At 41.2% G+C, this 14,441-nt stretch overlaps 1 protein-coding gene across 15 annotated transcripts in view; it reads right to left on the bottom strand.

Annotated features, from left to right (window-relative positions):
- Positions 1 to 5,259: 5,259 nt before the first annotated feature.
- LOC147428077 (guanosine deaminase-like) overlaps positions 5,260 to 14,441 on the bottom strand; it is a 33,766-nt gene continuing 24,584 nt past the window's right edge. For 13 of the 15 annotated variants that reach the window (XM_086497737.1, XM_086497732.1, XM_086497729.1 and 10 more), the window contains 2 exons: positions 5,770 to 5,874; positions 5,260 to 5,687 (listed from right to left, as the gene is read on the bottom strand). In XM_086497737.1, coding sequence (XP_086353863.1) covers positions 5,499 to 5,687; positions 5,770 to 5,874 — 294 coding nt within the window. In that variant the 3' untranslated portion in view covers positions 5,260 to 5,498. The remainder of the gene's footprint in view (positions 5,688 to 5,769; positions 5,875 to 14,441) is intronic. The other 2 variants (XM_086497742.1, XM_086497741.1) reach the window with 2 other exon arrangements.

The raw sequence follows: 14,441 nt of genomic DNA, 5'->3' as shown, positions 1-14,441 counted from the left end.
AAATGAACAAACAAAAAATCAAAGTGGCACAATGTAAAATCTTAAGCTGGAAGAGAAATCTTAGCTTGATTGGGTACTTCACTCACATGTATCGCCTATGGTACTAGAGCCTTAGAGGTTCCCAGTGTGGGCGCTTTTCCTTGAAAAGCAAAAAACCCAAGGCATACAAAATAAGCACACACATCAAAATTGAATCACTTTGAAAAGACTTTGGGGGGTCAAAGAAAAGGTAATCAGTCAGGCGATGATTTCATGAGAAATTCCTTTTATCGTAGCTTAACTACAAGGTCTTCTAGGTATAGCCTCTGGTCAGCCTTCGAATATGAAATACTTGGCTCTCACGATTAAACAACTTAATTGACCAGAGAAAATTAAGAAGCTTACCCATGGTATTAATAGTCGATCTCTAATACCTTTCGATCGTTAAATTAGCGACCCCAGACTTGTTTAATTTTTACATTTACATTTGTTTATGCATTTGATTATATTGCAATCTAATGTTTATTGCTGACAAATGGTTTAAAATTTTGTTACCAATCAATTTGTCTGCCTAAAACTGCATATGCTTTTTAATTGTATATGAGCATGCAATTACTGTGCCAATGTTGTTTGATTTTGCAGTGACTGAAGAAGGCTAAGGACATTCATCTCAAATGCTCTTCCACCTCGACGAACGCGCTACAACTCAATAGCTTCCACGGATGGAATCTACATGAGGAAGGGGGGCATGTTAACCCTCACGACTCACGGACACCCTATCACCTACAACGGACGTTGTATTATTTACTTGGTAGAGTCAGGTGTCGGGCTTGTCGGTCCAATAGGAAAAGGTTAAGAGTAATCGCCGATGAGAGGCACACTCTAACTGGAACATTCAAGGGATTAGTTGGCTAAGCATGGGCGCCCAAGTGTGAATGGGGTGAGCTCATATAAAAGTCAACTAAACCTAAAATTCACTCATTCTCTCATTTGTGCAATTGAAGAGTGCTCTTGCTCCATCTCCATCTTCTTCTTCTTCATCTCCTTGTGTGTGTGTGTGTGTATGCGTGAGAGAGAGAGAGAGAGAGAGAGAGAGTGTGTGTGTGTGTGTGTGTGTGTGTGTGCGCGCGCGCGCGATCGAGCATTGCGGCGGCACAACGGCGACGAGACGGTTGAGCGCGACGTAGAGGCGTCACCCTCTTCTTCGCGGCGAGGAATTCTCCACGAAGCAGCGAAGAGGGGTGAGTGACACACCATCGTCATCTTTGAGCTTACTAGTTTAGGCTTGTTGTGTGCTTGGAGCCATTTGTGGCTCGCACACGGTGTATCGGCAAGTTCCTTGCGTTGACACGTGCAACATATGCACACATTCAACATGAAAAAAAAAAAGTATACTTTAAAGATTGACAAAGTAAAGGAGGCAACAACATGTCCATCTTGATCTATATGGCCATGGGCAAAAAAGGGGAGCTCCTATTTAGTTTTGTTTTGAGCTTTGTGACTCCAATATTGAGAAGAAGAACTTAAGTGCTCCAACAATAGGAAATTCATTCATTTGCTCCCTTATAGTTGCTCCCAAGACTCCTTGCATGGCTCAAAGAAGAGGAGTACTTTACGACACATGTAATATAATAGGATACATTTTTTACATAATCATGTTGAAATGTGAATATAAAATTAGATTCATTGTGGAAAGATGAATTGGATAATACAAAGGTTTTTATCGATTTTTTCTTCTATCACAATGCTCAATTCGAAAAAAAATCAATGTTCAAGGCTTCCTGAGAGATTAGAGAAAGTCAAGCCCCATAATAGTACATGTTTCCAGAAATATAAGAGGACAAAAAAACAAGAATCTAAGCATATTCTAGTTTATGTTCTCTAAATTGAGGTTGGATTTATCTCGTTTCTAGTAGTTGTATACTTACTAGCTCCTCTATCCTAGTTCATGATACAAACAAAACCTTAAGGCTTTGCGGGAGAGATAATATTTCTCTACTTGTTATTGGAAAATGGATTTCTCCATGCATGGATCCATCCCTCAAGTAAGTGGTCATAGGATGACCTCCATCGTACATTTCACACTTTCCTATTTGTTGAGGCCTATAGAGGTGTGGTTTATACATACACTTCATATTCCTTATTATCAACTCTACTAAAGCCTCTTCCTTCAATTGAGGTTCAATTGTAATCACACTCATTGGTCTTTTCACTATCAGCTTTATAGACTTCATACGTGTCATCTAGGTCTAAATCGCCTTTTGTGCATTCCTTAATGATTAAGCATTTCTTTAGGTAAACATCTCTTCTCCATGTGTTTATTGGCCAAGCTCTCTATGAACCATGACACATGTCTCTCTTGCACAAGCAACTCTACTCTAAGACATCTTTCAACATGTTAGTGGTCTTCGAAACAACATTTCGATTCGTTTATTTATACGGATCTTTGCTATGGGTGAATTTTTGAATTGCAACTTGAGTGTCATAAGGAAATCACCAAGGTAGTTGATTCAGCATTGGAGCTCCCTCCTCCCATGTTCATACTATTAGTTCAGTTACTCACCATTAAATATATGATGTCTGAGGAAGTGTCCAGGATTTCCATTTCTAGAAAATTGGACAAAAAATCTGTCTCATATTGATTGACACTCTTCATTAGACACTCGACTATCTTGATTCTATTGGATGACCTTATGGCTTCAAATGTGCTTGCAAATGACACACAATTTCAAACCAACTTACTGTATCCAAATGGTCTCACATTTGGTCCTACTAAGGGGCAATGTTGTACCCTACACTACAAGTTGCTTATTTGATGTACACTAACTTTTGATTGAATGCAATCATTTGCCAAAGCTGGATAGATTTTGCTACATGATTGGCTTTTTCAAGGTATGGCTTACAAATTGAAAGGAAGTTTTGAGTAGTCATATGAAATTCAAACTTAACAAAGACTATATGGCTATGATCACCAAGCCTAGAGCTAGTTGTTGATATGATGTTGATATGGCACAAATTGTGGTTCATGTCACACAAGTTTTTGCATCAAAACTTGATATGGTCTTGTTGCTAATGAAGGGATAGAAAGAGAACTTTACTTGAAAGACCAAAAGACAAGATCAAGCACCAAGTATTTGTGCAATTTTTGTGTCTTTCTTTCCTATGGCTTGGTTTGTGAAGTCTTTGTGTACAACTTGTACCAAAACACTCACAATACCACCCTTATCTACTTAATGGTCCTTGATGAGTTCTCTGCTCCCTACTACCAAGAGTACATGATAGCAGACACTCCATGTCAAACAATGCACCATAGCTCACTCTCAAACTAACCTATAGAACCATTTATATGGCCAAGCATTCTTCCGTTTTGGCAAAGGTTCTAAGTCCTGATTTGATTCTTTTTCAAGGAATTCATCTCCAATTTCTTAGCACTCCCCTACTTAAGCTTATCGTCCCATAACACAGTCTTATCATAGCAAGAGGAATCTCCACAAACTTTCCACATAATCAATTACAAGCTAGACACAAATTATTCAAGCGTCTTAAAAACTCTAGCACCCAAGTCAATCATAAGGCATCTAAGCCAAATGTGCTCAACAATTACCCTTTACTCAAGTCTAGTGACCAATGTAGGTTGTTTCTTTCTCAACCAAGATATGCATGAGCTACCAAGCATGAAACAAAAACTAGCACCTACTCCAATTGAGTTTGAAAATCATGTAAAATCTAGTGGCAATGATTCTCCCTTACGATAGAAACAATGCATAAATCTAATGACCTATGAAACTTCATACTAAGCATCTAGCCTCATAAGGCATATATAAATCTAGCAACCAATCACTTGATAGAGCGTGACATCTAAGTAGTCTCCAACATCATGAAGAATAAACTACTTTAAATAAGTAGTAATAGGCTTGCAATCCAAGGCCAAATTTATGTAAAGATGTCTCCCTATACTTTTTCTGACATAAAACAATACTTTCATCAACCGACTTAAATTATGGGCCCAAATAATGATGCAAAAGCCTCAAATTTGATGCTTCAAAAGAGGCACTAAAATCAATTTTAAAATTAGAAATATACTCCTTATTTGGTCAAATGAACATGTCATCAAAATAGTACAAAGATTAGAAATACTTCATTTGTATGCTTCACATACAATGTGATCTTCACAATTTACATGTAATGTGGTTTCAGTCGGACTATTCTATAACCCATGTGCAATCAAATAAGCATGAACCATTTCATACCGAACACGTAGAGCTTGCTTCGAGCCATACAAAGCATTCTTGATCATGCACACCTCATTTTAAGCTTGCTTCGAACCATTTCATACCAAACACATAGAGCTTGCTTCGAGCCATACAAAGCATTCTTAATCGTGCACACCTCATTTTAAGCTTGCTTCGAGCCATACAAAGCCTTCTTAAGCATGCACACCTCATTTTCCTACCCTTTTTAAATAAAACCATGAGACTGCGCTACATACACTTCCTAATGAAAACCACCATTCAAAAATACAATCTTTATGTGCAACTAATGCACATTCCAACCAGTATGACCTACTAATGCACAAATGCCATGAATAGCATTCATACAATGAGAGTGAGTAAAAAGTCATCAAAATGTCCCCAAAAAGTTTGTCTAACATAAGGCTTTGGCTTCTCAACCTATAGGTTGTGGGTTCAAATCCCCCGTTGAATCCCCTCTAGAGGGACACCTTGTGCTCACCTCACATTCACGTTGTTAAGGCTCTTACCCAAACACTCAAGTGCAGCCCAAGGGAGGATCCTACCTTGTTGCTACAAGTTCTCTCTGTTGTTCCTAGTACATGTGGTGCATCCATTAGGTGGCCATGGTGATGCCTACACGTAGCTTTTGCCCGATTGTACCTAGCCATTGCCGACCATGTGTCATGGCTAATATTTGGAAGGGATACGCATCTCCCTCTGTGGACCCTTAGTGTGTCGATTTTTTAAATAAAAAAGACGTCATCAAAATCAATACCTTTCTCTTGAGCATACACTTTTGCCACATGTCTAACCTTATAGCGAGCAACATGAGCAACATTACCACAAGTCTTGCTTTTAACTTGAAAACTCACATTCTAGGAGGTGAACCACACAAAGACCATGTGCCATTCTTTGCAATAACATCATACTCGGGTTGCATTGAAGCCAGTCAAGTTTTTGAATTTGTGCTTCATCGAATGAAAACAGTTCTTTCTCATCATACATACTAAACACAGACAAAACGTAACAATTTGAGGCATGAGAGACATTTTGAAAACCGGAACAAGTATGGCTAGATGAAGCAAGGTTTGCACCAACCATTTTGACATACCTTCAACCCATAGACAAGTCCATGGCTCTTTAATGGTGCAAGACTACGATGCAATGTGACTACTTCAGAGAAGAATTTATGGACATTTTACGCAACATGATACGGGGTTGCAATTTAAAGAGACCCCTGCCATGGCCAAGAGAAAGAATAAATGAGGACACCAAGAAGCACCAATCTCAGTACATTTGAAATCTAGCTTTGGTATCTATGAAAACCTTTTCAGCTATGGCAGCGCCATTACCATCTGCCCTTTTTATTTCCAAGTTTGCTTTTTGATATTGAGCCGTGCCTCTGATAACATCAGCAATGAAGTCATCGAAGCCTATGGCAATGGCAGCTTCAGCTTGCGCCCCATAAACCAGTCTCTGTTTGAAAATGAAAATTTGCATTCAATACATTGTGTGAATCAGCCAATCTTTGCCGTTGCAAACATCATGATTCACATACCTTTATCCGTGCCAAATGAATGGCACCAAAACACATTGGGCATGGCTCGCAAGATGCATACATTTCACAGTCCGAAAGTTCGAGGCGGCCTAGTTTCTTGCATGCCTGTCATAACAAGCTTAAGTCAGCTCAAAACCCCACTCATGACATCAGAAGAAATGTAAGGAGCCTGATCAGCACCCCCCCAAAAAAAAGAATCCCAAAGAAGACTACAATTAAAAATACATTCACATAGCCTTTCAAACCTATCTCATAAGTGATCACAGCAAACCAAAACTCTTCAAAGCAGCATTGAGTGAAACAAGGGTATACCCATTAACAGTGACAGGGTCTTGAAAGATGCCCTAACTTTTGCAGGCAAGCAAATAACTATGGACTGATTGAGACCTACTTTTCAGCACAAGAATCGCAAATGAAAAATTCAATATCGTAAAAAAATAAAGAGATGCCAACTTTCTTATTCTGAGCATAATTTATGTCTCTAAAGTTTAAAAGCCAATCATAAGCATGACGATAACCATATTTCCGTTATGATTCTGATACTAATGCAGTACATCTAGGCTGCATTGATCGTTTAAACAAGATTTCAACTTTCTCCAGGTTTCATGACCACAGCACCTCAAATGTGGGTGTGACTGGGTCTAGTGTCACACCGCTGTCCACTTTGACATGTGCCCACACTAGCTTGTGAACTGGTCGATTGTAAGAAGGACACGGATCCTATCATGGTATGCACTCGCTTCAATTGTATGTCCAGGAAAATTTATGTCATGTGCAGCAGATGATAAACATGACACCAGAATCAGTTGCCCACACTAACACAATGCGTCTTACTTGGTTTCTTCGTTCCCTGCTTCTTTCTTATCCAAAGTATATTCCTTAACCCTCATGGAGAAGCTAGTGAGGGCAAAGAGAGGTGAAAGTTACCTTCAGAAGAGATAGGAGTAGATACTTTGTCACAAACTGATGATGTGGCAGTACTGCCCAGACAGAGGTGTTGGCGTGGCAGCAGGATGATGTGGCAGCGCGCATCAGGCGCACTCTCGTCTTCATCGCTCTGTCTTACAAGAGCATAATCCATAAAGAATCCCAGATTACACATGGGTTCTTGTGGAGAATCTGACAAAGATAACATCTCTCGGTGGGCAAGCAAAGAAAAGTTGAAATCCGGCGCGAGAACTGAAGAAAAGAATGAAGAATAGGAAAAATTTGCGGCGGGGAAGTTTGCTAGAAGACCTTTGAAAGTCTCTTCAACAATTGAGAATTTGGATATGCGACAGAAGGTAAAGTTGATCCTCTCAACAAGCTCTGCGCATTGACACGAACGGATCTTATATCCAACAACTCTGGGAAATTAGGGTTTTTGCAGAAAATTTAGTATGTGTGGAATTAATGTTTTTGGAAGCTCTTGCTATCTATGTGCAGATAACTACTAGGAGCGAGGAACATGCATATGAGAGCATTTGGAAGCATGGAGCCGGACATCGACTCTTTTGCAAAGAGGTGAACCATTTGCTTGAAATTTTGTCTGTTTTGCAGGTGAAATCGAGGATGGCATGGCAAGATATTTGCATCTGAAAGCAATCAGGAGCGACAACAACTCATGAATGAATCCGTCAATTCAAGATAAGAATTTTGAAATTTAAATGATGAATGATTCTAATACAATATGAATAAGATGATTGGATGCTGTGGGTGAGCGCATCAAGAGTTCTTGCGGGATGAGATGGCTACACAGGGATCTAAGTGCATCAAGACTTCTGGACGGATAAGATGACTACACGATTAAAACAGTGTTCAGTATGAACTGTGAGAATGAAGAACTTTAAAATAGAAATTTCCGAAGATGATTCTCATTTATGTATGAAATTAATGTTTTCTAGAACTTGCTATTTATGTGCAGATAACAAGTGAAATCGATGATGATGATGAATTCGGAGCAATGACAACTCCAGAATGAACCTGACAACAAAGAGAATCATGAATTTGGAATCATGATGAATGATTGAAGGGAACTGTCGTGAGCGCATCAAGAGTTCTCGCGGCATGAGATGGCCACACAGCTAGAACTGAATGATTGAAACACTTTGTTTAGTATGAACCCACTGTCTCATTGATGGATTTGGATCCCCGGAAATGATTATTCGCACGTGACTGTGCTTGAGTGTAGATGGAATGATTGACGAAATGACTGCAGCATTTCAATCTCAAGAAATCTATGGACATGATCGCAATATGGGATTAGTTAAGCGATTACTAAATACGTTGCCAAGAATCATCGTCCTACATCAGAAGAAATCTATAGACATGATCACAATATAGGATTAGTTATCCGACATCAGTGAGGTGCGGTGCGGATCTAGATACGATTGCTAATATGTTGCCAAGAATCATGGTCCTAGACTCTATGTGATATGATTTGAATGTGATGTGACTATTGTCTTTGTACAAGTGCATAGTCTTTGTACAAGTGTTGGATTTGTGTCGATGTGTCCAATTTGTCCCATTTGGTTTAACTTTTTAGTACTCACCAACTTATGAAGTCCTGCCGAGGAGCCTAAATGACTTCAATTGAGCCTAGCCACTTCTTTACTAGTCAGATTCCAGTGCCGATCAGCCCAACCATCTCGTGGTTGCTTGGACTTGACTCATGCGGGTGAAACTCTCGGATATCGGCCATTATACACTGGCCATGCAATGTCTGGGCATTTGGGATTTCAAAAAGAGAGTCTTAAAAATTAAATAAAAATTAAGGGAAGGAAACCAACAAACAAAGTTAGTGTTTGTCACAGTCTCGTGATATACCCCCCTCTCTTGAAATTGCCAACGTCCTCGATCGCATGCATCCTATACATGCCACAGATCATTTAGTGTGATTAGCACCCTTTTATCATCGCATGTATAGAAAGACTTTCAAACATATGTACAAATGACTTAATGAAACCTTCATATTTTTGTCATCTTTGTCTATTATAGAAGTGACCATTGTACCTTTGACATTTGTCAAGCAACGTACACTTCTATTGCACCAAATCCGTATGTACATGTGAAGTGCTAGCTCCAGCATCACCACTCCTTTGTGCATGTATCAAAACCTCTGACCTTTGCTTCACTGAAGTGATTTGAGTGGGGAATACGTGGGTTGTAACCAAAGGCTTCAAGGTAAAGCTGCAATACATTTGGTGACTCTACCAATTCACTCTCTTCCATCCACTTTGCATCCATAGGCGGATAGTTCTTGAACTTCACCAAATAATGTCTATTAACTTTTCTTTCTTTATGTGCCAAAATCTGCTCAGGTACTAAGATCTTATCAAGTTCCTCAACTTCAGGTTGATCTTCATCTGCCATATCTTCTGGCACACCTCCCACAAAGAGTCTTAGAAGACTCACATGAAACGCATTATGGATCTTCCAATTGTCTGGCAACTTCAACTTATATGCAGCATCGTTGATCTTGTTAGTTACTTGAAAAGGCCCATAATAGCGCATACTGAGCTTTGGAAACAACCTTTCCTTGCCCTTCATCTTCTTAATCTTGCCTTTTCAAATCGCAATAGGACCCAATCACCACGTGAAAACAAGAGTTCACGTCGGTGACGATCAGCAGCCCTTTTTTGCTTTGCTTGAGCCTTTTGCAAAGCAAGCTTAATTTTCTTATACATTTCATCCATAGTTTCTATGTATCGATCTACTTCAAAAATCTTATCCTTTGTGTGCAAGATGGGAGGAACCTTTTTGCCACCCTCAACAATTTCAAAGGGTGCCTTGCCTCTTGACGAATGCACCGTATTGTTGTATGCATACTCAAGGAGAGGCAAGTATTGTTCCCATTTGTCCTTATTGTCTGACATATAGCATTTGAGCAAGTCTAGGACAGTAGAATTGGCTTTTTTTTTACTGTCCATCAATTTGTGGATGAAATGAGAATGAAAACTTAAGCGTAGTGCCCATGTTTCCAAACAAACCTCTCCAGAAGAAACTTGTCATGCGAGGATCAAGATCATTGACAATTGACTGTGGCATACCATGGTACTTAAATACATTGTAAATGAACAATCGTGCCATCTGATCAAATTTTATCTCTTCTTGATAGGAATGTTTGCTGAACCTGCAAATTACGGTCCATATACCATCATTCCTTGGCTGCGTTCGTGGAAGATCAAAGATAAAATCCATAGCTAAACTTTCCCATCGCTTGTCTGGAATAGGCAATGGTTGTAATAACCTGGTGCCTTTTGCCCGTCAAACTTGACCTTTTAGCAAATTATGCATGCTTACACAAAGGCATCCACATCTCTCCTCAAAGTAGGCTAATAAAGAATGTCTCGACCGCTTTCACTGTCGCATCTATGCAACTATGCCTTGCATACACTAGGACATGACTTTCTTCCATAACCTTATGTCGCAGTGGCCTTGTAACACATAGTTTGCCATGCATCATCATAGACCCGTCCCTGAGTAGATAGTGCTCATGGCGTTGTCCATCTAACAACTATTCAAAGATCCTCGCAAAATCTTCATCGGTAGCATACTAGTTCTACATATCATCAAGCTCATGATGGTAAGGAATTGAAACAGCTGAAATTTGTGGCTTTCTTGACAATGCATCAGCCACAACATTCTTCTTGCCTTCCACATACACAATCTTAAAGTGGAACATAGACAGAATGTTTGCCCATCGCATATGCTTTTCAGATAACTTTGACTGTGTCACGAGGTATCGCAAGGTCTAATGGTCTGTTTGGACAACAAAACTAGCACCATGTCCATTTGAAAGTGACCTCTTTCTTTTCTAAAGCATGTAGGGGTGAAGCAATCTCAACAAAATTTCGAATGAACCTTCTGTGATAGGAAGGTAATCCCAAGAAGCTACGAACATCATGCACAGTCTTGAAAGCTGGCCATGTCTTGATTGCTTCAGCTATGTCTTGATTGCTTCAACCTTAGCAGGATCCATTCGGACACCATCCTTTGACACTAAGTGCCCCAGAAAGTGGATCTCTTCCAAGAATAATTCACTTTTCTTGCCATTGATAAGCAACATATTACTGCGTAACTCTTTGAACACAATGGTCAAATGATGCCTATGCTCCTCTTCATTCTTCGAATAGACTATCATGTCATCAAAGAATGTGCCAACAAACTTTTGATGTGCACAGAAAATCCTATCTATCATCCTATTAAACGTAGCACGAGCATTTGTAAGACCAAATGGCAACACCAAGAACTCATATAGACCAAATGTCGTCGTAAACGTAGTCTTCTGCACATCCTCATCTATCCTCCTGAAAATTGCCGCACTCTCTAAGCGATCGAGAATATCATCAATCCTTGGAATAGGAAACCTGCTCTTGATAACGTTCTTACTCAATGCACGGTAATCAATGCACATGAGCCAAGAGCCATCTTTCTTTTGCACTAAGAGCACTAGAGAGCAAAAGAGTGAAGAACTAGGTCGAATCAACCCTTTTTTCAACAACTCCTCTACTTGGCTAAAAATCTCTTTTTGTTGGGCCGCACTAACCCTGTAGTGAGGTCTATTTGGTGAGCTACAACTTGGCTCTCGCAAATATGTTGACCTTTTAAGGTTGGCCAACCCACATGAGAAACACCCCTAAGGGCTAGAACATGTCTTCTGGTAGTCAAAGGGTGTTGAACCCACCACCTTTGAACTCCACCTTAAGGGGTTGGGCTACCTCCATCATACGGAGGTTGGTTGTGTGTGTTATAATTTCAAGTTGTAGGTATCTCTCCAAGAAAGAAAAGGCTGACCTTTCTTTATCTAACAAATATAAATTTGACTAACAATTATCTGAAACATCACGAGCAAAAATCAAGTATTCAAAAAGATGATTTTTAATTAAAGAACCGATAGCACATGAAACCGGCCCGTAGGGCGGTAGGCGTTGGCTTTCACCCGAAATTCTTTACTTTATACACACACACAGAGCACTTTGCAAAGGAGACCTGTAACGGGAATTAACACTTGATCACACACACGGCTCGGAAGCTAGAATGCTCCGAGCAGACGCCGACAACCTGTAGGCCCCAAAATTGGCGCCCCTTTCGGTATTTCTTTATTCTTTAGGAGGGTAAATTACAAGGTAAGGTCCTGGGAATCCTTCACGTGTATCCACCTAGATACCATTTGATTTGGCCAAATTTCGGCAGCATAACAGCCCCAAAACTTGCGCGAAACCAATTCCCCTGCTGGAACTCACTTGCACTAGCGTATACCCTCTGATTCCTGTCCAAAAACAGTAAATTCAGCACGCTGTATTTACTGGTTTTTGCCCTGTTTTCAGCCCCAAACAATCCCCTAACTGTCCTTTGCCAGTGGGGCACGATTCCCAATGATCCTGGCGTCCGTATGGCTGAAAAACAGTAAATATACAGCGCATACACAGCGCTGATTTTGCACCTGTATGGTGAGGTTATGACCCTCACCAGTGCCTGCTTTGGAGCAGCAGCTAGCTACCCCTGTTCCTGCTCAAGGAGGCTCTTGCCTTAGCACAAAAGCATGAACCCACACAACTGTACATCAGTCAAATGAGTAGCCCTCTTGTGGGGCATCACATAACTGCACGTAGAGGAGGGAGAGAGCAGTGTGTAGTGTGCAGGGCATCACTCCTAGCACCACACTGTACATGAGAGGGAAAGGAAGCACTCCATAGCTCGTAACCTGTGAGAAAAGCTGAAATGAGGCCTCTCCCAGCATAAAAATCAGCGCCCATTTTTCTGCAAGAGGAAAGTTCGCGAAAATGTGACACTTGGCGCATTTTCAAGCATTTTCCCGTTTCGGGTTCACCACTTAAAAATATCCCAACCGACGCGTCAGTTGACTTCGCGGCAAAGTTATAAAGTGTTCCCCTAGTCATACCGGAGGTAATGACGCGAACACATTTCACGGCCCAAAATAGCAATTCCCTAAATTTTAGGAGATGCTTCCGTTGGGCTCCCACTGGTCTTCTGACCATCTATCCTCATTGGGACCGCATCCAAAAATGCAATGTGGCCCAACTATCGGATACTTTTTGTTGGTAGTCCCAACTTGACTTTACACCTTAATTGAGTTCACTTCCTAGTATCCACCAACTTGCTAAGTGCGACGGGGGGACCTATATGATCTTGCTCTGAGCCTAGACATCCTCTTACCATACGAATTCTAGTGCCGACCACTTCCCGTCTGCGGGTGAATCTACCGTTCACATTGGCCATACAATGTCCGACCGTTTGCTACTTCAAAAAGAGGGTCTCAAAACAAATAAAATAAAAAACCCCATTGGAAAGAAACCAACAACCAAGGTTAGCAGTTGCCACATCTCTGTGACATGGTTAATAACTGCCACGTCCTCGTGACAGCACAAGTGAAACCGGCCCGTAGACTCGCTTGAGGGCGGTACACTAAAGCTTTCACCCGAATATTTACTTGAACTTTACGACACAAAGCAACTCCACGAATAAACCTGTGATTGGAATTTAACACTTCAAACAAAAGCACGGCTTGGCAGCTAGAGTGCTTACAAGCAGACAACGACACCCTATAGCCCCAAAGACTGGCGCCCCTTTCGGTATTTCTTTATTCTTATTAAACTTGGGAGAAAACTTGCAAATTCCTACGAGCTGTCCCGCTTTTAACAGGCTGAAAATGACCTACTCTAGCGCGATTTCGGAAACATAACCGCAGTAGGAGGCTTCACAGGCAAAATCCCAGTGCAAAAGGTGACTTTCCCAATGCATTCGAGCACTTTTCCAAACCTGGTGAGAATCTACCGCACACTAAATTCTTTGTTTTTTGCCTCGAAAATACACTAGATCGCCTGTACAATGATCTCTCGCTTCCCCGAAGGTCCTCAGGTAATTAGGGATCAAAAAGGGTCAAAACCCTAAACCTGCAAAAATACACAGCAAGCTATAATTTACTGTTTCAAGCTCCATTTCGTGTGCCAATCACATCGGTAGCAAGCCCTCGAGCTCCCGCACCTGTAGAGCTACTCGGACGAGATTTCTCGTGTGAAATCTCTCCGGATTCACCTGTACCTGTGGAGGATTAGCAATTAGCTAATCCAATACCAGTGCAAGAAGCTCTTGCCTTGGCAAACATGTATGAACCCAGACAACTGTACATACAGATAGATAGCCCTTGAGCCGGGCATTATGTTTCTGTATTCAAAGGGGGAGAGAGATGCACGAGAGCGGACTCATCGTGCTACATAGAACAAGGGAGAAGGCAAGCTTTCCATTAAAGCCGTAAGACCTGCACCCACTACTCACACACACATTGTAGGCACTTAATGAAGAAAATCAGCCCTCCTCTCTCAAAAATGGGCACCCCCTCTTGGGATGAGTCTGGCAAATTGATCTGGTGCCGCCAAGTGTCCACTTTGACTCTTTTGAGTCAATTTCCTAGTACCCACCAACTTATAAGTGTCGCGTGGGGCCTAAATGACTTTGAACCGAGCCTAGACAACCTTTTACTGCTCGGATTCCAGTGCCCCGCCAACTCGAGTCGACCTGGCCTTTACTGTTGTGGATGAAACTCTCGACTATCGGCCATTTCTGTCACAAACTGGTGACATGGCAGGCCCCCAGACGCACACTGCTGACATGGCAGGTTCTCGCAAAACGCGCATACAGGTTGACATGGCAACACCGTACGGATTTTTGCA

This window comes from Adiantum capillus-veneris, chromosome 23 (genome assembly GCF_014529385.1).
Source record: "Adiantum capillus-veneris isolate H3 chromosome 23, ASM1452938v2, whole genome shotgun sequence".
Classification (NCBI taxonomy): Eukaryota; Viridiplantae; Streptophyta; class Polypodiopsida; order Polypodiales; family Pteridaceae; genus Adiantum; species Adiantum capillus-veneris.
The sequence above is the reverse complement of the archived record's forward strand: the minus strand, read 5'-3'. Positions and strand labels throughout refer to the sequence as shown.